The following is a 27271-nucleotide window of genomic DNA, read 5'->3' as shown; positions in this document are numbered from 1 at the left end:
ACCTCAGGTGATCTGCTTCCCAAAGTGCTGGGATTACAGGTGCGAGCCACCACGCCCGGCCTAAGAGCCATATTTCTTAAACAAAAACGTCCCCATATACTATTAATTCTCTCTTCTCTATTCATAAAACTCTAAGCCACCATATCTCAAACTATGCTCCTCAAAGTGTTCTTTAATTATTAAGCTTTAGAAATGCTATATAGCATATCCTCCTGCTAGAAATTTACATTCAATCATGAATAACTCTGAGAAGTCTTGTAGCAGAGTGACTTATTTAACTCAAAGTTTCCAAACTTACTTGACCACGGGAACTTTTTAACTTATTTTGGAACACAGATTGAGAATCGTCCTCTAATTTAAAACCCAGTTCACTCAGCTTTAAAATTTTTATTTAACAAGCACATGCTTATAATGTGCCAGGCAATATGCTAGTTGTTTCTATGTACTTGAATTCATAAAATAGTTCCATGAGGGATCAAGATCTCCCATTTCAGATGAAAAAAATGAAGTTAAACATCTTGCTCATGGTCAGAACTGAGTTAGAAAGCGGCAGTTCTGGGTTTAAGACTCATTCTTTCTACAACAAGCAATTACAATTTCTGGATAACAGACCTGAGGCAATAGAGGCCTTCTGTCTTTGAACCAGGGAACTGCCTATACCTCAAGTCAAGGGAAGTATAAGTAATTGGCACATGAGGCAAATATGTGAGTTGTTGTGGCTTTTAATCATGTCACCTGCTCTGGTTCATTTTTCCATTCAACTTCCCTTTCCAACCATATTGCTCTGTGCCACCACTTCTTCCCATGCCTCAAGGCTAGTGAGGGCCACCAGGAGGCTGGTGCAGTCCCGGCTATGCCAGGAGGGAAGAGACCCAACACAGAGGTTACCAGGAGAGCCCAAGTGATATACTCCTATAACTGGGAAAGATGGCATTCTTTACCATTTCTGTCAACTCTCTGGCTGCTCACTGGATGGGTAGCAGGAACTTTACCTGTACTTGCAATGCAAGTTTATACTATCTGTTTTACTAGGGACAGGTACAATTACCTCTCAAAGATTGTGAAGAAAAACTCACTACATGGCTTAAAGGCTTCCTGGTAAGTATATCATACAGCTAATCATACTGAGTATGGCTGAATACAAGGGTTAGGAGAAGCTACCGTTCCATGGATGTTGAAGTTCTTGTTTCTTGGTGCAAAGATGCTCTGGAAAGCCTTCTGGTACTGAGGTGCAGCTGTCCAAGGTGAATGAGGCGCTGGAGTGGCGATCATCATGAAGAAGGGCTCAAAGTTGGATTTGTAGTTCAGGAAGTCCAGGGAGACATTAGCCTGACACATATAAAGATTTGTCATCTCCTACCTTACCCAAAAGATGAGTATTTAACAGATAAATGTCCCCTAGTGAGCAGACAGTACAGGGTCATATTAGCTCTTAATCAACCTTAGCACATGATCTTATAGCCATTTGCAAGCATATTGTTGGAACAAATATATTTGGTTTTTAGGCAACATTTTAAAACCTGAGAAGGATACCAACATAAGAAGGCAATTAAGGTCTTGATGATTTTATATGATCTGGAAATCATGTCTCCCACAAAGAAGGAAACAGTAACTCGGCTATTTTAGTACTAACTTACACTAATGGAGATTATGGTATCTACATGTGATGCCTTAAAAAATGTAAAAGGAGAGTCAACTTAAAACAGTGGGAAAGGTAGATTAAGTTACTTTAACCTTATGAAAATATGTATAAAGTAGATGTCATAAATTATGCACGTAAGTAGCTAAGTGAATAATATTAGATCCAAATACATCCCACTAGGGCTTTAATTTACATGGACTTACATTTTTCCTTTCCTTATCAGGAGATACTTTATGAAAATTAAAGCATGCTATATACATGTTGTTTTTCATTGTTCTGAAATAATTTCATTTACTCCCGACACTAACTCAAAAGACACTGACTATATCTATCTCCTGTAGTCCCTCCATCCACCTTTCACTCCAGTCCTATCAGCTTCCTCATGGTTTCTCAAATATGCCAGGCACACTCCTGCCTCAGGGCCCTCCCACTTACTGTTCCCTGACTCTGTGGCACTCTTCCCCCTGATCTATACAGCTCATTCTCACCTCCTTCCAGTTTCTGTTTAAATGTTATCTAAGCAACCTCATACCCTAACTTATTTCTCTAACTGATGACCATCTAATGAGGCAATGCATAAGACTGCGAGAGTGTGCGTGTGTGAATAAAATTACCTTCCACAGAAGCAGGGGCTTTGCTTCATTTAGTGCTGAAGACTCGCTATACTAGGTGATGAACTATTGAGTGAATGAATATATAATACTATGGAAGACTGCTATTAGACATGCCTCAAAACAGAAAAGTCCCAATTTCACCTGCTTTCAGTAGTTTTTATATATAAATACCCAATGCCCAAATAAATCCAATATCCCTATCCCTCCACCTTCATAATGGGGCCTGTGAGGCTGCCATCTTGTAGCTTATGAGTAAAACTGGGGTCAAGAGTAGGAACCCTTACAAAGTAAAACCCCTACAAAGTAATCTCTATAGTCAAAGAGATTAACCTTTGGAAAGGAATTTGTTGCTAGAATTTCAAGAGCATTAGATCTGAGCCTGGCTTATACACAAAGAAAATACCCTCAGGAGTTTGTAATTAGCTGGAAATACTCTTGAGCAGTTAGACGAAGTTACCGTGCATTTACATTACCCAACACAAACAAGATTATGGGTTTTCTAGGCAGAGTCTTCAATCAAATGTGAGCCAACTCTGTAAGGACAGAGCTACAAGGCTTCTGCAACTCACCAAAACATCTGTCAGGTAGTCCACACTATAGTTTTCACCATGCTTCCGTGCCTTTCCATTGATAGAGAGGGTGTAATTATAATACTTAGAATTTTTTTCCTATTAAAAAGAGGAAAGTCAAATTTGTTATGAGGTTAGTGAACAAAGTGGAAGTCTGAATCCATGCTGTGCTAAACTATACTCTGAGCAGTGGTAAGACATTAAAAAGATAATTACTCGCATCAAGACTGAATTGGATTTTTTTGACTAGGCTTTTATTAAAGACTAGCAGTTTCAATTATATGTTCTAGTTTAAAAGCCAGAAGTAGATCAGGTAGAAAAGCAAACTACTTTGCTAAACTTTGTACAATGCGGGAAAAACATCCCAGAAAGGAGTGACTCGACTCATAAGCCAACAGATTTTTTTTTTTTTTTTAAAAAGAGACAGGGTCTTTGTCACCCAGACTGGAATGCAGTGGCACAATCATAGCTTACTGCAGCCTCGAATTCCTGGGCTCAAGTGATCTTCTCACCTCAGCCTCCTGAGTAGCTGGGACTAGAGGTGCACGTCCACACCCAGCTAATTTTAAAATTTTCTGTTGAGATGGGGTCTCACCATTTTGCCCAGGCTGGTCTCGAACTCCTGAACTCAAGGTGATCCTCCTGTCTCTGCCTCCCAAAGTGTTGGGATTCTAGGCATAAGCCACTACACCTGGTCACAGGTCAATATACTTTAAGGTTTTCAAATAACTAATTGTAAAAGCAAATAAAGTTATATCAAAGTCAGAGCTAAATTATTCTGCATCTGTAGGGCTGCATATAATTGTCATTAACTTCAATAATCACTCACCAAGGCATACCAGTAACTCCAGCCCAGAGGAACATGTTCTAGTCCACCTGCATCTGGGGCTCCATACTGAAAAGCAAGACAAGTAGGGACAATTACAAGTCCTTACATATGACCAGACTAGAAAGCAAGAAATAGGAAATTTTCAGGTTTTTTTTTTTTTTTTTTTTTTTTTAGAGACAGGGTTTCTCCGTGTTGGTCAGGATGCTCTTGAACTCCCGACCTCAGGTGATCCACTCGCTTCGGCCTCCCAAAGTGCTGGGATTACAGGTGTTAGCCACCACACTTGGCCTAGAATCTTTTTAGACCAATGCCTGAAACACAGTAGGTGCTTAATTTCCCCAAATATAGACACAAGTCCAAAATAAACTAATAATCCTAGGAACGTCTAAAGCAGGAGTTGGCAGACTACAGCCAGTGAGCCAAATCTGGCCTGATGACTTTTTTATGGACAGCACGCTAAGAATTTAACAATTTAAAAATACAAAAGTTAATCAAAATAATATTTGTGAAATGTGACAATTATATAAAATTCAAATTTCAATAATGATAAAGAGTTTTATCACAGCCACATTCATTTACACAGTGTCTGTGACGGCTTTCACGCTATAATGCCGGAGCTGAATAGTAGCAACAGAGATATACAGCCTGCAATGCCCGAAATGTTTACTATCTGACCCACTACAGAAAAAGTCCACACAGCCTACCCAACATAGCCTATTCATGGGATGAATGCTGAGCGGCTGACAGCACAGACTGAATAGTCCAACTGACCCTAAGCAGCCCAAATAATCAGACTATGAGCTATCAATTTATTGTAATATCCCAAATCTGAAAATCTAAAACTTTTCGGGTGCCAACATGATACTCAAAGGAAGTGTTCACTGGAGCACTTCGGATTTTTGGATTTGGACTGCTCAACCAGTAAGTATCATGCAAATATTTCAAAATCCAAAACACTTCTGGTCCCAAGCATTTTGGATAAGGGATAATCTGTATTTCAGTTGTCCTGCAAATGAAACCCACTTTTAGAGTTCCATTTATCTGATGAGATGAATAAAATAAAGAAACCACAGAATCATCCCACTTTATCCTTACAAGGTTTAATGCCACCCACTTAAGGCAGAACTTAATCCCTGAAAACAAAATCTTTCTACTTTAAGTCTCTCCTAATTTTATATACACATCAGATGACCTTCAATACGAAAAGCAGTGTAAGTTCTCTTTATGACCCATAGCCCCAACCAAATGAGCCAGTACCCTCAGTTCCTGTTTCTCATGATCCTTTTCAAACTGACTCAACTGCCTGCATACTTACAAGGTTGCAGATTCTCGCAATTACTTGGGGGAGGGGAGAATTAACAGAAAATTCAGATACCAAGATCTTTAGTAACTACAGATAAAGAGTATAAGTACATCTTCTCTTTGTCTTGAACCCTCAGTTTAACTTTAAGAGCTAACCCCAAACAGTCTCAAACATACTATTCCCTTTAAATTTGGACTTTGGGTAAAAGCTAAGGCCAATGTGTGAAGGTGGGCCCATGGAATCTGGCCTCAACAGTTCACCACAAGGTCTCTCTCCATCCAGGTCTAGGAAGCTGGCCCACCAGCTGCTGGTCATACACTTTAATGACCTTCATATCCCAACTCTGGGTACTTTCTCTTTATCACTAATCTCTCCAAATTTAGTTGCCACTTTTCACATTACACATGAGTTAAGCATTAAGTTGTTATAATTCAGAAAAGATTCTAAGAAATCTGAGGAAAGATTCTAAGAGGAAAAATGTCTTAATTTAGATACTGATAATGGGGAAATGCAAACAAAGATACCATGACAGCCACATGACAAGCAGAATTCCTGAGGAAAAAGGGAAGGAAGATGCATCAGACAACAGCAGCCTTAGGACAATTTTAAAATACATGCTCCTGGGACTACTGAAAGAAAAAACAAGGACCCAAATCAAGTAAACATGTACAGGTATACTTACATGAACATACTCCTTATTCTTGTTTAATGGGCAGATTCACAGAAAACAATGTACAGTACATCAAAAAATCCTTTAATATTGTTACTAATAAAATTAACATGAATTACAGTCACATTTTCAATGCTATTATAAAAAAAAGAAAGAGATCATTCAACATACCTCATTTAAATATTTCCCTGCAAAAAAGGTTTGGTAACCACACATTGATCTGAGAATTGCTGGGAAAGTGTTTGGTTCCTGGATCTTCTGCCAGGACTTACTACTGCAGTTCCCCTCTAGAGTGTTGTTCACAACGTGATGATTATGTGGATACTTTCCTGTCAGGATACTGGCTCTGCTGGGGCAACAGAGAGCACTTGGCACATACTACAAAGGAACGGAAGCAAAAAGGACAAAGTCACACAAGAAAGATGGACTTCCCATCACTGCTAAAGAGAGTAAAGAAAAGTTCCTTAATAACTTCAAATATGTAGTTTCTCATGGAATTTTTTTTTTCTACACATGACATACTTGATGAGGGCTGCTTTAAGTCACATAGTGTAGACATTAAAGCAGAGAGAACAAACTGAGAAAACCAATTTCTTTTTCAGTTCGTTTCTTTCTGTAGGATAACAGTAATTCTAGTGTCATCTGCCATAGAGATAGTTTGTTTTTTCTTTTGGTTTTTTTTTTTTTTTTAAGACAAGGTCTCATTCTGTCACCCAGGCTGGAGTGCAGTGGCACAAGCACAGTTCACTGCAGCCCCGAACTCCTGATGCAAGTGGTCCTCCCACCTCAGCCTCTCAAATAGCTGGGAGTATAGGAGTGTGTCACCACTCCTGACTAATTTTTAAATTTATTTTTTATTTGTAGAGACAACGTGCTTACTGTGTTGTCCAAGCTCATCTCAAACTCCTGGATTCAAGTAATCCTTCCACTTTGGCCTCCCAAAGTGCTGGGATTATAGATGTGAGCCACTGCACCCAGCCAGAAATATTATTTATACACAAGGAGCACAGCATGGTGAGAGATGGGTATTAACCAAAGACAAATAATACTACTTGGATCTAAGTGAGACACAGTGGTTCACTTGCAGGCTGATCCACAACTTTATACATTTCTTGTATCACTTTATATAGGAAAAGAAAAGTTTTTCCTACTGTAATTATATTTCCATTAGCTACTGTCAGCAACATATTTTTCCCATTCTACCCAATCATACTGGTACAAATCACCAAGCCAGTTCACAGAAAGGTAGTACTAGCTTATACTTGCACCAGCAGGGAAAGGCCATTCGAGCACGTGCTGATGCCAAAATTGGGTATTACCCTTTTTAAATATTTGCAATTTTTTCCGCCTTTCAAGTTAGATTTGGCATTTTTAATAGTGAGGATGAACATTCTCCACATGTACTGACTGTGTTTATGTGAATGGTTTGCTCATATGCTTTGCTCATTTTTTTCCTTCTGGCTGCTGGCCTCTTGCTACATGAGATTTAAGTTAAGGAAGGATTCGGTCATGTTACAAATACTTCTCATTTTTACTTTTGCCTTTTAATTTTATTAGACGTTTGACTTCTTAAGTTTAAATTTGCAACTCCTAACTCTTCCCCTTTTTGTTTTTTGATCAATTTTATGGTCAGTACACAGTTTATCTTAATATTACATTTTAGCATCTGGTAGAACAATTTCTTTTTTTTTTTTTTCTTTTTGGAGACAGAGTTTTACTCTGTCACCCAGGATGGAGTATACTGGTCAATCTCAGCTCACTGCAACCTCTGCCGCCTCAGGGTTAAGCAATCCTCCCACCCCAACTTCCCAAAGTAGATGGGACCACAGGCGTGCACCACCATTTAAGTATTTTTATAGATATAGGGTCTTGCCATGTTGCCCAGGCTGGGATTACAATCATATTGAGCCACTGTAATTAAAAAAAAAAAAATTACCTTAATTATTCTATTTATTATTCCAGGTAACTTTTGGAATCACTTGAGTCTAAAATAATCTTGATAGAATTACAACTAGAATAAATATATTATATAATATTGTGTCTTAGCTGAGCGCAGTGGCTCACACCTGTAATCCAAGCTATTTGGGAAGCCGAAGCAGAGGATCACTTGAGGCCAGGAGTTTGAGACCAGCCTGGGCAACAGGAGCAAGATCTTGTCTCTAAAAAAAAAAAAAAAAAAAAAAAAAAAAAAAAAAAAAAAAAAAAAAAGTGAAAAAAAAATTAGCTGAGTGTGGTGATGCATGCCTATAGTCCCAGTTACTTGGGAAGCTGAGGTAGGAGAATCATCTGATCATCTGAGCCCAGGAGTTTGAGTTTAAGTCTTCAGTGAGCTATGCCACTGCACTCCAACATGGGTGATAGAATGAGACCCTATCTCAAAAAAAAAAAAAAAAAAAAAGGAAGAAATGAAATGTATGTAAAATGATGTGCATATCTATGTATCAAATATTTTTTATCTTACCACTCACATCGTTTTGTAACTTAACTTACATAGGTCATAGCCATTTCTGGCCCCAACCAGTTATTATTAGAAAGTTCATAAATTATGAATGAGGCAGGGTATGGCAGCTCACATCTGTAATCCTAGCATTTTGCAAGGCTGAGGTAGGAGGATCACTTAGGCTCAGGAGTTCCAGACCAGCCTGGGCTACACAGTAGGATCTTGTCTCTATCTTTATATAAAAGAAAAATAAGTAATTATGAATAAGATATTTTCTTTGTCCCCCACCTTCTATTTTTCTAACTGATCACATGGAAGAAAGTTATTTTTATTTTTTCATTTTTATCTTGCTGAATTCTAGTGATTTTAAGTATTTCAATAATTCTCCTGTGTTTCCCAGATAGAAAATCCAAACAAGCAGAAATAATTTTTCCAATATTTTTACCTCTGATTTCCATAAGACTTAATGGTAATGACTAGACAGTCCGGAATATCATTAAATGGAGCCCTTGTTTTATTCCTAACAGCAATTGCCCTGAGCCTTTCACCTTATGTATTTGTTTGAAATATTCATCATAGTCAGGAAGCATTCTTACAATAGCTTAATATGTTACCAGGAAAAGATGCTAAAATTTCAGAGTACTTTCAAGTATCCATTAGGAAGAACATTCAATTTTCCTTCTTTCAATAATTTATATCATGTCGATAGACATATAATAACCAACATCATGTAGTATTTACTACAATAAGTCAGGCGCTGGCTGGGCATGGTGGCTCACGTCTATAATCCCAGCACTTTGGGAGGCTGAGGTGGGCGGATCACTTGAGGTCAGGAGTTTAAGAATAGCCTGGCTAACATAGTGCAAACCCATCTCTACTAAAAACACAAAAAATTAGCTTGGCATGGTGGTGGGCACCTGTAATCCTAGCTACCTGGAAGGCTAAGGCAGGAGAATTGCATGACCTCAGGAGGTGGAGGTTGCAGTGAGTCGAAATTGCACCACTGTACTCCAGCCTGCGTAACAAAGTGAGAATTTGTCTTGGCGGGGGTGGGGAAGAAGAAGTCAGTGCTCTACACATATTAACTCAACCTCACAACAACTCTGAAGGAGATTTTGGTACTCCCTTTTATAAATAGGGAGAAAAAGGGCCAGAGAGTTTAAATAATTTGTCCAAGGTCACGCTGCTAGACAAGAGACAGAAAGGGTATTCCAGACTAGGTAGCTTGGCTCCAGAGTCTGAGCACTTCAACATAACACTATGCTACTGTTCAAGGGATTTCCTGATAGTACGCTACCCTTACATTCCTAGACTACCATTCACTTTGTTATGTACATGGTTGAAAATCAATTGTTGATATTTTGTTTTGAATCTTTGCATCTATATTTATGGTGCGTGTGTGTGTGTTGCTTTTTACAGCTGGCTATCAGGATTAATTGGGTTTTTACCATAGAAAAGATAACACAGCGTACGTATTACTTGATTTTTTACAATCCATTTTCAAACCTCAAATGGTGAAGTTTAAAATAAAATTCTCTAGTTCTGAGACTGGCTTAGAAATATCTGCAGTTAATCTTCAATTTATAAGAGGTAATACTTCAATTAAAAGAGTTTATATCACATTAAATCCTTCCTTCAGATGAACTATTTAACAAGGAAAAAAAACCAAATAGATCATACCAGATTCCCGAGAAGAGAGTTTCTTCTCAAGCTACAAACACGATTAGATTAACAAAATTGAATTAGCCGTAAAACTTACAGCGCTGGAAAAAGTCATCCCCATCTCTCCAATGAGTGCTCTGGTTTTCTTTAGTGGTGTCTGTAAAAGTAAGTAATTATCCATTAGACAATTTCTTCCAATAAATTAAGGCACAAAGAATTCCTGTTTTGTTACATCTTAATCTTTAATTTCTAAACGGTCAGCTCTAAGCAACAGCCAAACAGAGTCCTGTATGATTCTAGAGACAGGTTTGGCTCCAGCCAGCTCCATCCTGTGTAAAAGTACAGGAGGTCAAAATGCTTGCAGGGAGAGTTCAGTTGGTGGCAGTAACATCTTTGTGCCCTTATAGTTATCAGCCCCCAGATAAGGCAGGCCTATCTCAATGAATTAATCTTCAGAAGTAGGATGTGGGAAATGATATAAAGGGAGTCTTCAGCCCTATGAAACAGAAGACAACAGTTGGATTCTGAAAGTCAGGGCCCCAGGGCTCAGAGACTGATTCAAACTTCACTCACTCAGTGGTACAGGCCAGATGCACACTGTTCAACTACAGCTACTGCCATCTGCATAGATCCACTAGCACTTCAGGATAAGGACTTGAACCCGGTGGTAAACAGGTGTATGCAGAACACTGTCAGGCAAAAGGCTACTCAGAAACAACTTTATGTCCTTGCTTTTCATCTTTTCTTCAAAATCTAAGATCTTTACAAGTACAGAGAACAATTCATTCTAGAGTGAGGATGAAAGTATGAAGACAGTCATTTCAATACAAATGAAAGGAACACTAATATTCTTCAGATTCCAGACAGCAAAAAGCACCATTGAAGAGGCTGTTTTATTCTAATATGGGTCAGTTCATGAAGACTCTGAAATACCTTTGAAACCTAAGACCATACTGAATGCAGTTTTAAGTATATTTTGTTGTATAATAATTCCTTAAAGATCGCTAATCTAAATATATAACTAGGTAAAATAGAAGCCTCAATTTCAATAATATATAAATGATTTTCCATTGTTTAATATAAATACAAAATCTATGGAATCCATAAGCTCAAAAGGATGAGAATTCTAATTTATCCAAAAAAAGCTCTGAGATTTCATGAGTAGATACAGAAGAGGCTGCCACGAGATGTAGGAGATGCAGAAGATCTTTGCCAAGCTTCCAAAGCAAGGTCACCAGCCATGCTCTCCTCAAAGCATCACTGGGTACCACCCTCAGGAAGAGAATACTGGGCTCACTGAAACACTGGTTTGATAAAGAACCTGAGTTACTATGAGGACATTTGAAGGCGAAATGAGGATTCAAAGAGTAAGTGGAAAAAAGGACCATCAGAGTTAACTGTATGAGACTTCTTGTTAAACTGTCTGATAAATATGTAAAACTATGAAAGAATATCTGATTTACAGGAAAACTGTGTAATACCATATATTAAACACAACATGTTCCAGGCATTAATCTAGGCAGTGGTGGACAGAGGATAGATGGTCCTTGGCTGCAGGATCCCAGCACTCTTGGGGACTTAAAACAACTAACAGGTAAACAGTTATTTCAGGTGGTGATAAGTGCTATGAAGAGAATAAACCAGGATAATGTGATTGCAGCTGGTGGGAGGAAAAGGGAACTACTTTAGATGGGTGGTCAGGAAAGGCCTCTCTTTCCAAAGGTAACTTCAGTACGGAAAGCCATGTGATGAGGAGCCAGTCATGCAAAGATTCAAAGCTGTTTCAGGCTGGGTATGTAGGTACGAGGGCTGCCAGAGGAAGGAGAGAGACACCTGGGAGGAACAGAAAAGCCAGTGTGGCAATAGTAGCAGCTTAAGAAGGAAAAGGGAGAGTGAGGTAAGATGAGGTCAGAGAGGTAGGCAGGAGTCAGTCATAGAGAGCGGAACAGCAATTTAGACTTTAGGTCCAATGAGGTGGCTCACACCTGTCATCCCAACACTTTAGAAGGCAGAAGCAGGAGGACTCTTTGAGGCCAGGAGTTCGAGAGAAGCCTGAGCAACATAGCAAGGCTCTGCCTCTACAAAAAATACAAAATTTAGCTGAGTTTGGTAGTGTATGCTTGTAGTCCCAGCTACTTGAGAGGCCGAGGTAGGAGGATTGTTTGGGCTCAGAAGTTCGGGGCTGCAATGAGCTATGATTGCACCACTGCACTCCCCCGCTAGGCAAGAAGAGATCTTGCCTCAAAAAAAAAGTAGTTTGTATTAACTGTAATCTTTATACTGCTAACAATAGTATAAAATATAACCATAATCTGTGCTTAACTGAAAAAGTTCTGAACAAGAAACCATACTGTATCCTAAATGTGTATGTGTCTCTATGCTAATCAGAATGTAAAATGAACCCTTAAGATCTAAGCAAAGATCTAACAAAAAACTTGTATGGTCAAGTTAAGGCCATACAAGTCTTTAAGCAGCAGCCAGTCTCATGCTCTCATATGGGCAAACGTGTTACTCTGCTCACCCCAAGGAGAATCTTTTCCATTAAAACCCCAAAGAGTCATTTACTTTCCTTGTTCCATGTATAGCTGCTCTGAACTGACAATTCTGATAATTCTGTGGCTAACAATGGAAACTGTTTTGCTTTCAGTGAAGCAATGAAATATTTATTCTTCCCCAGGTGGGTGCAGTGGCTCATGCCTGTAATCCTAGCACTTTGGGAGGCCCAAAGTGGGCGGATCACTTTGTCAAGAGTTCAAGATCAGCCTGGCCAACATGGTGAAACCCGTCTCTACTAGAAATACAAAAATTAGCCGGGCGTGGTGGTGGGTCCCTGTAATCCCAGCTACTTGGGAGGCTGAGGCAGGAGAATCGCTTGAACTGGGGAGGCAGAGACTGCGGTGAGCCAAGATCGTGCCACTACACTCCAGCCTGGGTGATGCTCCTTCCCTCACTTGCCTGAGGTTTTGGCCAAATGTCACTTTTCTTAAATGATTTATTTATTTTTTTTTTTTTTGAGACAAAGTCTCTCTGTGTTGCCCAGGCTGGAGTGCAGTGGCATGATCTCGGCTCACTGCAACCTCTGCCTGCCAGGTTCAAGCGATTCTCCTGCCTCAGCCTCCCAAGCAGCTGGGACTACAGGCGTGCACTACCATGCCTGGCTAATCTTTGTATTTTTAGTAGAGATGGGGTTTCACCATGCTGGTCAGGCTGGTCAGGAACTCCCGACCTCATGATCTACCTGCCTCCACCTCCCAAACTGCTAGGATTATAGGCGTTAGACACAGTGCCTGGCCGTGAATGATTTTAAAAAGAGCAACTTATGCTTCTGTGAAGAATACTGTGTCCTCCACACTATAATGATGTTTAAGTAAAATCAAGAAAGAGACAAGAAAAGTTCCCTGGCAAAATAAAAACAGAGTCCCACAGATATTTGGAACAAATAAAATTAAAGACAATGCTACTATATAAAAGAGAATTTCTAAGACACTGAAAAATTCCACTACAAATCTAAATCATGTTATAAGTGCCATCTACAATCCTTTGACCAGAGTTAGTCTGGTGGGGGTTGACCACTGTTTATTTTGCCAATGATGGCAGCAATCTGTAATCTTTTTTAGGTTAGAGCTCTCTTTCCACAAAAATGAAGACATTATACACAAAGTTTTACATGTAAATTAAGGAGTTCCATGAAGTCACTGGCATCCCCAAAGGTCACCTGCAGACTCTCTGACCTATGGTGTGATTATGCTGGTGTGGGTATGTGGAATGAAATCTGATTATTATCACAGTATTCTAGAATAGTAGAAAAAGCATGGTGCTCTGAGATTAGCTACCCAGGCTTTGTCCAGTATTAGCTATATGAACCCTAGCCAAGTCACTTAACCACCTTCCAGGTTTAGTTTCCTTTTAAGATAAGAATACTATGCACAGCAGTGGACTCCTGTGATGAAGCACAAGAATAAAAATCCTAATACTTTGCTTGGCTCCAAGTAAGTTCTTAAATGCCCTTGTCTAGCTCTTCCCTTTGGAGTCCTGTTTGACAATCAGTGGTAGAATATTCTGAAAAAGGCTAGAAGAGAAGCCAGAATTCTTGAGTTGGGAACATTAAGCTTGACTTGTTTCCTCCACTCAATTTCGGTACCTCTCTCCAGTAGAAACTCCTGTTTTAAAAAAGAATCTGGGCCGGGGCAGTGGCTTATGCAGGTAATCCCAACACTTTGGGAGGTTGAGGTGGGTGGATTACTTGAGTCCAGCAGTTCAAGACTGGCTTGAGCAACATGGAGAAATTGTTTCTACAAAATATTTAAAAATTAGCTGGATGTGGTGCCATGTGCATGTAGTTCCAGCTATTAGGGGAGGCTGAGGCAGGAGGACTGCTTGAGACTAGGAATTCAAGGTTGCAATGAGTCTCGACTGCATCAATGCACTCCTGCCTGCATGACAGAGCAAGACCCCAACTCAAAAACAAACTGCTACTGGCTTAACGAAACAAATAGGATTAACATACTAAAAGGAAGAGACCTCAAATACACACAGACTACAGCTGTGGTTGATAAGAATTGAAGAAACTGAATTCTCAATACCTTATATTTAAGCAATGAATTTTGTTTTCAATAGCTATAAAAGCTTGACGTTTTGACTGAGAACTTTAGTCACTGCTAGAGAAGACTTGCTTTTTCTGGACAAAACACTCTTCAAGGACACAGTTTGTTGTTGTTTTTAAATAAAAAAGGAATTTTGTGAGCAGACAAAATAGTAAAAGAGTAGTAAAACTAAAGTGCAAGAGGAAAATTAAATCAAGACTCTTGTCAACATGGCTTGTTAGAAACTGACAATGAAGCATATACGGCAGGAAAAAGTGTGTAGTCAAAATGCAAACATCTTAGACATCAGCTGTAAAAGACTCTCAAGCTCTTGAGCACAACCTAATATATTTTACAACTCAGGACTGTAGATAGACAATTCAGACAGAGGGGCATGATTACCTTTATCAAGTGTAACACACACACACACAAACACACGGACATTTTCTATTCTACTCTATTCCAAAGGAAATGAAATGTGTTGGTAGCTACTCACTGATTTCACAACTCACTCACGGGTTGGGACCAGCGGTTTGAAGGACACTAAGTTAGGGTGTGTAACTAACTGCACAAGCAAAGTTAGCAACGTCTTGCCTGGAGTATTTCATAGTCTCAGCATTCAGCTGAAAGCAAAAAGAACTGAAACGAATAAAGCAATAAAGCATTTGGTTTTAAAGCGAAGAGAGGAATGCTGAACCCAGGGTCAGAAGACTCTGCCTCAGCTACTCATGTGTATTGGGCAAGTTGCTTTGCCTCCACGGGGAAGGGATTGGAGTGGATGTTTCCAAAGGTCACGCATTCCAGAATTCTGCAACACACAAGCAAAATTAACTTGGCAGGAAAAAAATGAAGTCTTTTGACAACACCCATTAGATAGAAAATGAAACACTGACAGTCTCTAATTGAACACCGTCAGGTGTTTAATTAGACCAATTGAATTTTCTTGTGAGGCAAAACACACCCTCAAGAGTTCGAAGGTCTGCCTACCAGATCAGTGCACTTCAGGCTTATTTTTACAAGTATTAGACATAGACATTGTACACAGGCACAAACGCAGAGATGGCCTAGGTCTCTCATAAAGGGGACTGGACTTGTCTTTTGATCCTCTAATCCAAAAGAAAAACAATCAGGGCTTGAGTGCTCTTAGCCAGCACCTGATCCTCATTGGTTCAGCCCATCCTCCACCGGTCTCCACATGTTTATCTTGAGATATTAACGTAAACTCCACAGCAGTACAGTCCAGACTAGAAGCTCTGTGTGCTGTACGCATGTGCCTCAGTACAGAAGGGAAAAGAGTCTTGCAGTCCCTTACACCGGCGTAAAGGGCCTCAGGTGGTAAAACCAAACCTACCCAGGGTCAAGACAGCCAGTTCGGGGAGTGGGGGTGGGGAGCGGGAAAGAGAGCAAGACACCGGGGAGTCAGCCGGAGAGATGGAGGGGCGGGGCTGAAACAGAAGAGTTACCATGCCGCCGAGCACTTCGTCCTGGTCGTCCGTGAGGAGCAGCACCACGTTGGGCCTCCGGGTTCCCGCCGCCACCCCGGAGACCCTCAGGCAGCCGCCCAGCACCAGCAGCAGCAGCAGCGTTGGGCTGCAGGAGGGCAGGTGGCGGGGGCTGCCCCACCCGGGCCGACCTGGGGCTAGAGGCAAAAGCCGCATGGCCGATAGCCTCCGGGGGGACCCCGGGACGGGAACGAGGGACGCACAGGTAGCTGAAAGGCGACAGGCCGACCAGCCGAAGGAAGAAAAAGCCGAGCCTTGAAGGCCGGGGGCTGGGGTCAGGCGTTTTCTCCCTAGGCGCGATCACGTGAGCTAGGGAAGGGGCGGAGCACGCTGTGCGGTCACGTGACGGTCGCGTGGGCGGGGCCGCGGGCGGGCACAGCCGGGAGGGAGGTGCCGGGCAGCTGCGGAAAAGGGGCGGAGAAATGGGAAAAAGGGCGGAGAACCGGGAAAAGGTCATGACCCGTGCGTACTTCATGCGCATGCTCGGTTCGCGTTCTGGTACGACCTTTTTCTGAGCGCTTGGTGGAGATTTAAATGGAGGAAAGAGAAGTTAAAAAGCAGGAAAGAATTGGCAAATACTGACCAACCGATTAGGGAAGAGAAAGGAGGACTATACCTACCAGATATTAACATCAGCTGATGGGGAAAGTGGACTTTACCATATTTAATCCCCGTGTGGACGGGCACTTATTCAAGGTCCGGATGTTTAATCGCTTTTAATTTTCTCTACAACTTGTGAGATAAATCTTAACATTCTCATTTGCCTCATTCATTAAATTCGGAACTGGCTTCCAATTCAGCTCTTTTAACTCCAAAGCCTGATTATGTTCTACTTTCCTCTGCTGACATCGTAGTTACAATTTAGGGATGTCCTGACAGTTTTATCCTAATGTTCCTTGGTAACTTTTTAAACACCCTCTTGGAAGATGTTGGAGGATGTGCATGAACAAAAACCTTGAAAGGTGGTCTTCCAATGGCATTATTATTATTTTTATTATATATATATTTTTGAGACGGAGTCTTGCTCTGTTGCCTAGGCTGAAGTGCAGTGGCGTGATCCCAGCTCGCTGCAACCTCCGCCTCCCAGATTCAAGCGATTCTTCTGCCTCAGCCTCCTGCGTAGCTGAGATTACAGGCGTGTGTCACAACACCTGGTTAATTTTTATATTTTTAGTAGAGACAAGATGTCACCATTTTGGTCAGGCTGGTCTCAAATTCCTGACCTTGTGATCTGCCCGCATCGGCCTCCCAAAGTGCTGGGATGTAACCTGTAAAGTGTGAGCCACTGTGCCCGTACCCCAACCCCATCGCATTATTAAGTAATCTTTAGCGAGGAATATTCCATGATACTAGCTCCAAGTATTTTGTGGTCTCTCTGGAACAATTCGAGTTTGCCCCTCTGCGGACATCTGTAGAAAGAGAGATCTTACTGGCAAGGTGAACTGTTAAGTTATATTCCCAGACCAATGTAACAGGGTGTAGTACCTCCTTGCTGGTAAAAGTATTTTCTCTGAGCTGAACTGTCTGCCAAGAAGAGTCTCTTAAAACTCGTGAAAACTGTCCCAGAACTTAAAAGTAAGATAAATTTTAAAAAAAGAGAAAAAAAAACTCGTGAAGACACTGTACTATAAGGTAAAAATGTTGATGGAAACACTTTGAAACCTCATGTGTACAAGGATAGGGCTATTAAAAAAATTGCCTTTCTTTTATTACTTTTTTTTTTCCACTACAGAGGGGTAATGTGTGGAGTCCTAACAAGGTTTGAGGTAGGGGTCGTAACTCACACATTAGTGTAAAAACTGAATCATCACACTAATAAACCACGAAAGGATCTTAATACTTTTTTTAAAGTAAGCCTACAGAAGGCAAAAGAAACTTTAAAAAAATGAAGTAGAGTTTTTCTGCAAGAAGCAATTTTGCCAGAAATATGGTCAGAGCCGTTCCTAGACAACCAGAATACACTTGGTTACGGCCTTGGCCTTGGCCCATTTTTCAAGCTGGTTAGAATAATCCTTATGTATTCAGGTTTCCAGACTTCCAGGAAGACTTTCTTGCACAAAAAAAGAAACTAACATTTGCATTGATGCCCCAAATTGTAAAATTGTTTCTTTTCATTTTCAAGGTTAGATTATAAACTATTTGAGGCCAGAAACTGTGTAATTAGTTCCACACTTTGTTCAGGATGCTGCTGTCAGAGGCATTTGAAGGAGAGCAACTCCATCTTGAATGGGGGCTGGGTAAAATAAGGCTGAGACCTGCTGGGCTGCATTCCCAGACGGTTAGGCATTTTAAGTCACAGGATGAGATGGGAGGCCAGCACAAGATACAGGTCATAAAGACCTTGCTGATGAAAAGAAGCTGGCTAAAATCCACCGAAACCTAGATGGCGATGAGTGTGACCTCTGGCAGTCCTCACTGCTACACTCCCACCAGCAGCATGACAGTTTACAAATGGGAATGTCAGGAATACCCTATATGGTCTAAAAAGGGGAGGCATAAATAATCCACCTCTTGTTCAGCATATCAAGAAATAACCATAAAAATGGGCAACCAGTAGCCCTCAGCTGCTCTGCCTATGGAGTAGCCATTTTTTTTATTCCTCTACTTTCATAATAAACTTGCTTTCACTTTATGGTCTTGTCCCAAATTCTTTCTTGCACAAGATGCAAGAACCCTCTCTTGGGGTTTGTTCCGGTAACACTGCTACACTAGTGTTGAAGAGACACTGTCCCTCTTTCAAGGAATTTGCAGTCTAGTGGCAGAGAGATGGACAATCTAATAGTCACAGAAGTATATGATTACAAATAGGCATGCTATGAAGGAAAAGTAAAGGGTGCAATTAGCATTGAAGAGAGTGGCAGGCTGACTTAGTCTAAGGTGTCCTGAGGAAGTGATCTTAGAGTGAAACCTGAAGTTTGAGTAGGAGATAATTTGTTAATGGAGTGTTGGGGTGGTAGAATGTCTCCTAGGCGCAGAGTACACCATATGCAAAGGTCGTGAGCTGGTGCGTTGCAATAACTAAAAGAAGCCAGTGTGGTTAGAGCAGAGGGAGAGAGGTGGTGAGGACCCAGGTCCTATTTTAAGGACTTGGGTTTTTATAGTAAGGCAAATTGGAAATTACTGAAAGAATATAGGAGAAATATAATCATACATGAATTTTTAGAAGATCGTTTAGACTGTGGCATGAAGAACAGATTGGAAGAGGACAAGCATAGACAAGGGTAGACTGTAGGGTCCAGCCCTACAGGGTCCTGTGAGCCCCTCTCTGCTGGAGTGGAGAGGAAAAGCTGTAGAAATAAAAGATGCAAGACACCAAGAAAGAAAACAGAGTTTGGGCCCGGGGTCCACTGCCAACCAAAGTGTGGAGCCTGGCAGTGGCCCCAAGTGCCTGGACGCCCTGACTTAATTATTGAGTACAAAGCAGGGGGCAGGGTAGGTAGGGTGAGGTAATGGTGGTCAGTGATAGGGTAAGGGAAATCACGTGTCTTGGAGGTAGGGGCCCAGGTCTTTCAAGTGGCAGAGGTGAGGAGAAAACCTAATGCATCAGCACTTTTCTCATACTTGTCAAGAAAGAACTAAGGCATTAAGATTTCTGTCACTACTACTGATTTTTATCTTTTGGGAAAAGAGAAAACAGTTGCGGAAGCGGAGCGTGAGAGTGGACAGAGAATATGACCACTGAAGCATGGCATCACATAGAGACAGTTAAGCCCCCGATGTCTGCGGTCCTACCCGACAGTGGTAGCACAGGAGCTTGGAGAAGCGGAGTTTTCTCCTAACTTCCCCAGGAAGGAGGGAATTTTGGACATTTCAGCCATTTTGGACGTCTCCTTCCCTAGCTGGCTAAACAGCGGGTGCGTTCCCAGCGCTGGTGCTGCCGCACAGCCGAGGCACCCTCCGGCAGCCCTTATGCGGGTGTGACAGAGGGCTTAGAGCATCTTGCCTTAGGATGACTTTGTTCACCATGTCACCTCAGTTCCATGCTTCATAAGCCGATAATCATTAGTAAACTCAAAAGGTTATATTGAGCATATATATGTGAATTACTGTGTGATTATACATGGTTTTATATATATATAGGAATAACTATGGAGCTATAGCTCTAATTCTTTTTCTAGCTCTATATTTATATGGAAACAGGTTGAGGCTTCAGACCCTTGCCTCAGCACTTGCAGGTCTCCCTCGGGGTCTCCCACTCACAGTAGACCAATTAGGTAGAGAGAAAAGTGGATAACAGGGACAGATTCAGATCTTGTGGGGCCTTAAGTTTACATACATTTGGTTAGTGTGATAAAGAATAACAATTTTAGATACAAAAGTAGGTGCACAACTGATTATATATTTAGTCTAAAACAAATCACATAAATTTTTTTTTTTTTTTTTTTTTTTTGAGATGGAGTTTCGCTCTTGTTACCCAGGCTGGAGTGCAATGGCGCGATCTCGGCTCACCGCAACCTCCGCCTCCTGGGTTCAGGCAATTCTCCTGCCTCAGCCTCCTGAGTAGCTGGGATTACAGGCACACGCCACCATGCCCAGCTAATTTTTTGTATTTTTAGTAGAGACAGGGTTTCACCATGTTGACCAGGATGGTCTCGATCTCTTGACCTCGTGATCCACCCGCCTCGGCCTCCTAAAGTGCTGGGATTACAGGCTTGAGCCACCGCGCCCGGCCAAATCACATAAATTTTTAAAAGTTGAAAAATATTACAAACAATGCAAAAATTTAAAGTAATATTTTAATTAAGTAACTGCCAGCCATACTTCTTCATACTTTTCCCCCCTACATTACATGGCTATGTACTTTTTTTTTTAATGGTGAAAAGATATACATATTAGCCAGCTGGACTCAGGTTAGATGATCCCAATTTTCCTGGCAACCTCCAAAGCATCGTAATCAGGAGCCGTCAAACATATGCCTTCTTCTCTCCATCAGGCCGAATTGGGGTGTTGACCTGGGCCACATCAATGTCATAGAGCTTCTTCACAGCCTGTTTGACCTGGTGCTTGTTGGCTTTAACATCCACAACGAACACAAGTGTGTTGTCTTCTATCTTCTTCACTCCGGACTCAGTGGTCCGCGGAAACTTGACGATAGCAGAGTGGTCAAGCTTGTTTCTCCTGGGGGTGCTCTTCCGAGGATATCTGAGCTGCCTTGGGAGTCACAGTGTCTTGGTTTGCCGGAAGGTGGGTGACCTGTGGATCTTCTTTATTTTTGTGGCTGTGGACACCTTTCAACACTAACTTCCTGGCCTTCAAAGCCTTCAAAGCTTTGGCTTTAGGAGGGGCAGAAGCTTCCTTCTTCGCTTTTGGCACCATCTTGTTAAAAGGGTTGGCTATGTAATCTTTAATTCACGATGATAGTTTATAATATTTTTTAAAGAGAATAGAAAGATAGTTTCGTTTTTTCTCTAATGTGTTTGATCAGTATTTGCTTTTTATTAGTGATAAGTCAGAAAAGTTATTTTTCACCCGCACAGTTCATTGTTGGTTTTATATAAATACATATATATCTATATATATGTTTAGTATTTTTGTCAAATTTTAGAAAACTCTTAACAAATATCCTTTTACATAGGCATTTCATGACATTCTGCATTTTCTTTATTTTAGTTTTTGAGACGAAGTCTTGCTCTGTTGTCCAGGCTGGAGTGCAGTGCAACAGTGTGCTCTTGGCTCACTGCAGCCTCTGCCTCCCAGGTTCAAGCGATTCTCCTGCCTCAGCCTCCTGAGTAGCTGCGATTACAGGTGCGAGCCACCACCCTAGCTAATTTTTGTATTTTTAGTAGAGACAAGGTTTCTACCATGTTGGCCAGGCTGGTCTGGAACTTCTGACCTCAGGTGATCCACCTGCCTCCCAAAGTGCTGAGATTACAGGCATGAGCCACTGTGCCCAACCTTTTCTTACACAGTTATTAATCATATGTAGTTTTTGAATTGAAGTCGCTCATTTGTCATAAATGTATTCATTGGAATCATATATTGTGAGTTTTATATCATCTTCCTCAATGGTAGTGAGAGATCAAATCAGAAAGAAATTTAATATTTTTCAATGAGTTTATATAAATCACAAATTATTAAACAACTTAATAGCCTATTTATTACTTTTTTTGGGGGGTGTGGAGTCTTGCTCTGTCACCCAGGCTGGAGTACAGTGGCACGATCTCTGCTCATGGCAACCTCTGCCTCCTGGGTTTAAGTGCTTCTTCTGCTTCAGCGTCTCAAGTAGCTGGTACTACAGGCATGCACCACCACACCCAGCTGATTTTTGTAGTTTTTTAGTAGAGACGGAGCTTCACCATATTGGCCAGGCTAGTCTCAAACTCCTGACCTTGTGATCTCCCTGCCTTGGCCTCCCAAAGTTCTGGGATTACAGGCATTAGCCACGATGTCTGGCTAGTTTATTTTTTACTTTCATTTGCAAGTTCTCTCTTCCTCTTTTTTCCAGCTTTATTGAGATATAATTGACAAAATTATGTATATTTAAGATGTACAATATGATGTTTTCATGTATGTATACAGTGTGAAACGATTATTCTCTTCCTTTTAATGAATTACTGTTTTTCTTATGATTGAAACAGTTTTTGGTTACTCTTCACTTCTCAATGTCAGGACAATTTCTCTTTACTTTCTCATTCATCTTATCACTTTGGTTTTGTATCCTCTTGATTTTTTTAATCTCAATTTTATCTCAGTGCCTTAATAAAATAACTTGAAAGGTGACAGAAGAAAGTACCCACCATATACATCTACATCAGGAGTCTGTAATTCATCACTTGTTTTATTAAAATGTTCCAAAATATCTTCCTAAACTGCACTATAAAATGTTGAATTTGAGTTTTACCAAATATATAAATAAAGCTTCATAGATTTTGCTGTTATTTGTTTGTTTTGAGGCAGGGTTTGCTCTGTTGCTCAGGCTGGAGTGCAGTGGCATGATCATGACTTACTGTAACTGCCACCTCTCAGGCTGAGGTGATTTTACTACCTCAGCCTCCCGAGTAGCTGGGGCTACAGATGCGTGCCATCACACCCAGCTGATTTTTATTTTTATTTTTATAGAAATGGGACTTTACTATGCTCAGGCTGGTCTTTAACTCTTGGGCTCAAGTGATCCTCCCACCTATCCTCCCAAAGTGCTGGAATTATAGGCATGAACCACCATACCCCACCCTTAAATAAAGATTTTACATTTCATTTGTGATTGGGTTTCTCTTCTAAGTTGTCAAAAATATTTTTTCGAGTTCTTTTAAAATTTTCATAAACTTATGTTGCAAAGCTTGAACACTTTTGTACTGGGCAGACCATTTCATTACATTAGACTCTTCACAGAAAAGTCCAAGTTGGCATATGTGTTTAAAATATTCCATATAGTTGTTGAACCTGAAAATAAAATTGACAATTATTGTAACACATTGAAGTAGTTAACAACTTCAGGTACTTTGAGGGAAGCCTTTTCTCTAACAAATTAAGGTAATGAGCTGTGTGTGTGTAGCTCATACTCAGCCAAGTTGTTCCTCATCACCCCCCTGCCCTCCAGACGGAGTCTTACTCTGTCACCCAAGATGGAGTGCTGGCGTGCAGTGGCATGATCTTGACTGACTGCAACCTCCACCTCCCAGGTTCAAGCAATTCTTGTGCTTCAGCCTCCTGAGTTTCTGGGATTACATGTGTGTGCCACCACGCCCAGCTAATTTTGGTATTTTTAGTAGAAAAAGAGGTTTCGTCATGTTGGCCAGGCTGGTCTAGAACTCCTAACCTCAAGTGATCCACCCACCTCAGCCTCTAAAAGTGCTGGGATTATAGGCATGAGCCACTGCACCCGGCCTAGCCAAGTTGTTTTTCATTTTTTTAAAATTTATTTTATTTTATTTTTTTAAAGATGAGGTTTCACCATGTTGGCCAGGCTGGTCTCAAACTCCTGACCTCAGGTGATCCACCCACCTTGGCCTCCCAAGGTGTTGGATTACAGGCATGAGCCACCACACCCAGCTGCCAAGTTGTTTTTTAAAGAGCATTCAGCTCTTTGTCCTAATCATCATAATAGCTGTGTTGACACGTGACTAATTGTAAATGCTGTTTAACCACAGGTTAAAATAACAATCCTGTTTTACTTGGTTGAATAATGTCTCAGATGTTTTCAGTTGGCTAAAAATATTTAAAAATTGCTCATAGAGTTTCCTATTAGAAAGTAGTGCCCAATAATTGCCAACTAATCAGTGGTTGTCATATCCAGAATAGCATATATAATATTATTTGGTGTTTAGTTATGTGTTTGATTTACCACTTTTTAAACATATTTTTTCATTATTTCAATTTTTTCCATAAATTGTTTTAGTAAAATAAGGCATCTTTTCATTTTGACATCTTTTCCAGGAGTTTAAGCAAAAATGTATCCAATTCAGCTATTAGTTGAAAAATTCCTGTGGAATTTTCATTGTAGGAACAATGGTACTTTTCATCACGACCTCTGAAGTGTAACTTTCACTTAACATTTAATAACCTCAAAACTTCTACCTCTGGCCATGTGGAGTAACAGTGCCAGACTAATTCTCTTGCTAAAAACAACTAGAAAACAGGGCAACATAGATGCTTTTATACAAGGGACAATAGTGAAGGACTGATCCACATCTAAAGAGAAACAGACAATTACTCCAATTTTTTGCCTGATAGAGGCACATTCTGAACCAGAGACCAGGAAAGAGGATCTCATGCCTGACAAAGTTGACTTGCTAACTTTGGGAGGAGAGAGATCAAGGTTGAGGGAGATTGAGGCAGTGGGAAGTTTGCAGGGAAGAATTCCAAAGAGAAGGATGCTGTATAGATTTAAAAGCTCCATAAATCTGCACAGATGTCTTTCTGAAACTTTGCTGAACATTGAGATGTGCATTCATAGGGTGAAACACCACCAAGAGGCAAAGCAAATGATGACCAAGGTAATGTAAAATAAATAATTTTCAGAGGGGTTGGGGATGTTAGAGATCTAACCAGCCAGAGGGGAAAGTCCTCCTTGATTGTTGGACGCTCAGTGCCACAAAGAAAAATCAGCACGGTGACAAAGGATCTTTCAGCAACACAATTTTTACTTCCTGAACTGCAGGAAGGGTACTCTTGATAGCCATTTTGCCACAAGAGTACAATGAACAAAGGAAAAACAAACATATTTATCTTTTACACATTTGGGGTTGTCCTTACTGCTGTGTCTGTCTCCGTTGGCTGGAGCCAGACCTCAGAATTTAAACGAAAGCCTGATTGGCTAACAACTTAAAACTTTTCTAAACAGGTAAAAGCAGTGGAGAGCTGGGACAAGACTGTGAACACGTCCAGCACAGATATCTTGGTTAAAGTACAAGGACATAGAATGTACAACGTGCCTGTAACCATGGCACGTCTAATAGCTACATAGAATAGGTCTTAACAAAGAGTTATTAGTACATTTATTCTTTAATAAGACAGGAAACTTAAAAGAGGAACTTTTCTACTTCCCACAGGAGCATTCCTTAAGAACCCGGAAAGGTCATGCCCTAATAAACTAAACTATCATGTGGAGCTAATACTATCATGAGTAAAAAGTACTCTGCACCCACAGTAACAAAGCTTTGGTACAATCCTCAAAAGATCAAACTAATCTGCAAGGAAAGTAACTTGTCTTCCAGAATAAAGCCCAACAGTCTTTAAGAGAAGACTACAAAACCTAGATATTCAACAATATGAAATTCACAATGTCCTGCATCCAATAAGAAAATTACTACACAGGCCCCCAAACAGGAAAATGTAACCCATAACCAGAAGAAAAAATTGTCAATAGAAACAGATAATAAATGAAAGAGATGATGAAGTTAATAGATTAGTGTGTTAAAACTCCTATTATAACTTGTTCAAGTATTTAAAGAAAACATGGGCCTATTGAGAAAAGAGGTGGAAGATATATAACTGGGCCAGGTGCTGTGGCACACACCTGTAATCCCAGCACTTTGGGAGGCCTAGGAGGGCGGATAGCTTGAGCCCAACAACTTGGCAAAACCCCACCTTTACAAAAAAAATACACAAAATTAGCTGGGCTTGGTGGTATGTTCCTGTAGTCCCAGCTACTCAGGAGGCTGAGATGGGAGGGTCACCTGAGACTGGGTGGTCCAGGCTGCAGTGAGCCATGATCGTGCCACTGCTCTCCAGCCTGGGTGACAGAGGGAGACCCTGTCTCAAAAATAAATAAATAATAGAACGATAACTGAAAAGCACTATATCTGAAAATTCACTACCTGGATTAATGGAAGATTAAGCAATATGGGGATGGGGGAAGATAAGTCATCTTGAAGATATAGCAAGAGAAAAATATCCAAAATAAAGCAAAGAGAGAAAAAAATGAAAATAAAAATAAGCAGGGCCCCTGTGACCTGTGAAACAAAATCATGGGGTCTACCATTTACATAACTGGAATTCCAGAAGGAAGAAATGTTTTTTCAAAGAAATAATAGTTGCTGTCTACATATGGAGAAACCTCTGATCTCAGATTCAAGAAGTTCAGTGAACTCCATGCAGAATAAACATAAAGAAAATCATACTGAGAAGCATCACAATTAAAATTCTGGAAACTAGTAATAAAGAAAAATAGACTTTATGACAAAAATATTGTTACAGATAAAGCAGGGCATTTTATAATGATAAAAGAGTCATGTCATGTCACTCCATCAGGAAGATATAACAATTATAAATACATATGAACCTAACAAAGTGCCAAAATTCTTGAAGCAAAAACTGATAGAAATGAAGGAAAAAATGGACAATTCGATAATAGTAGGAAACTTCAATACCAACTTTCAATAATGGATAGAGTAGCTAGGCAAAAGATGACGAGGAAATAGAAGACATGAACAACATTATAAAATAGGTAGACCTAACAGAGATCTACAGGACTCTCTACCCATCAAGAGCAGAATTTACACTCTTCTCAAGTGCCTATGGAATATTCTCCAGGATAGACCATATGCTAGGCCATAAAACAAACCTCAATACATCTACAATGGTAGAAATAATACAAGTATGTTCCCTTACCACAATGAAATAAAATTAGAATAAGATTTCCAGAGAAATTTGGGTAGCTCACAAATATTTGGAAATGAAATAACATACTCCTAAATAATCAGTGGATTAAAAAATAAAACAGAAATTAGAAAATACTTTGAGATGAATGAATATGAATACACAAGATACTAAAACTTGGGGAACAGGTAACACAGAACTTAAAGAGTAATTTACAGCTGTAAATGCCTGTATTAAAAAAAAAAAAAATCTCATCAATAACCTTCTACCTTAAGTCACCAAAGAAAGCAAAATAAACCTAAAGCAAGCAGAAGGAAGGATATAATAAAAATTAGAGCAGAAATTAATGGAATAGAGGATAGAAAAAAATGGAGAAAATCAATGGAAGCAAAAGCTGATTCTTTGGAAAGATTAACAAAA

The 27271-nt window shown here is 40.3% G+C and overlaps 1 protein-coding gene, 1 non-coding gene and 1 pseudogene across 2 annotated transcripts in view; all 3 read right to left on the bottom strand.

Annotated features, from left to right (window-relative positions):
• The window catches only part of GNS (glucosamine (N-acetyl)-6-sulfatase), a 43130-nt gene extending 26998 nt beyond the window's left edge, over positions 1 to 16132 (bottom strand). The window contains exons 1-6 of the mRNA XM_032288435.1: positions 15776 to 16132; positions 9827 to 9886; positions 5799 to 6005; positions 3655 to 3720; positions 2826 to 2924; positions 1162 to 1329 (exon numbers count right to left, since the gene is read on the bottom strand). Coding sequence (XP_032144326.1) covers positions 1162 to 1329; positions 2826 to 2924; positions 3655 to 3720; positions 5799 to 6005; positions 9827 to 9886; positions 15776 to 15970 — 795 coding nt within the window. The 5' untranslated portion in view covers positions 15971 to 16132. The remainder of the gene's footprint in view (positions 1 to 1161; positions 1330 to 2825; positions 2925 to 3654; positions 3721 to 5798; positions 6006 to 9826; positions 9887 to 15775) is intronic.
• Positions 16133 to 17540: 1408 nt separating this feature from the next.
• LOC116528165 lies at positions 17541 to 17646 on the bottom strand. The gene has a single exon (XR_004258903.1). It is a non-coding gene; the product is annotated as a small nucleolar RNA U13 (small nucleolar RNA).
• Positions 17647 to 20580: 2934 nt separating this feature from the next.
• Positions 20581 to 21182, bottom strand: LOC116558446 (annotated as a pseudogene).
• Positions 21183 to 27271: the final 6089 nt, after the last annotated feature.

This window comes from Sapajus apella, unplaced genomic scaffold (assembly GCF_009761245.1).
Source record: "Sapajus apella isolate SASKATOON/1434 unplaced genomic scaffold, GSC_monkey_1.0 scaffold2, whole genome shotgun sequence".
NCBI lineage: Eukaryota > Metazoa > Chordata > Mammalia > Primates > Cebidae > Sapajus > Sapajus apella.
The sequence above is the reverse complement of the archived record's forward strand: the minus strand, read 5'-3'. Positions and strand labels throughout refer to the sequence as shown.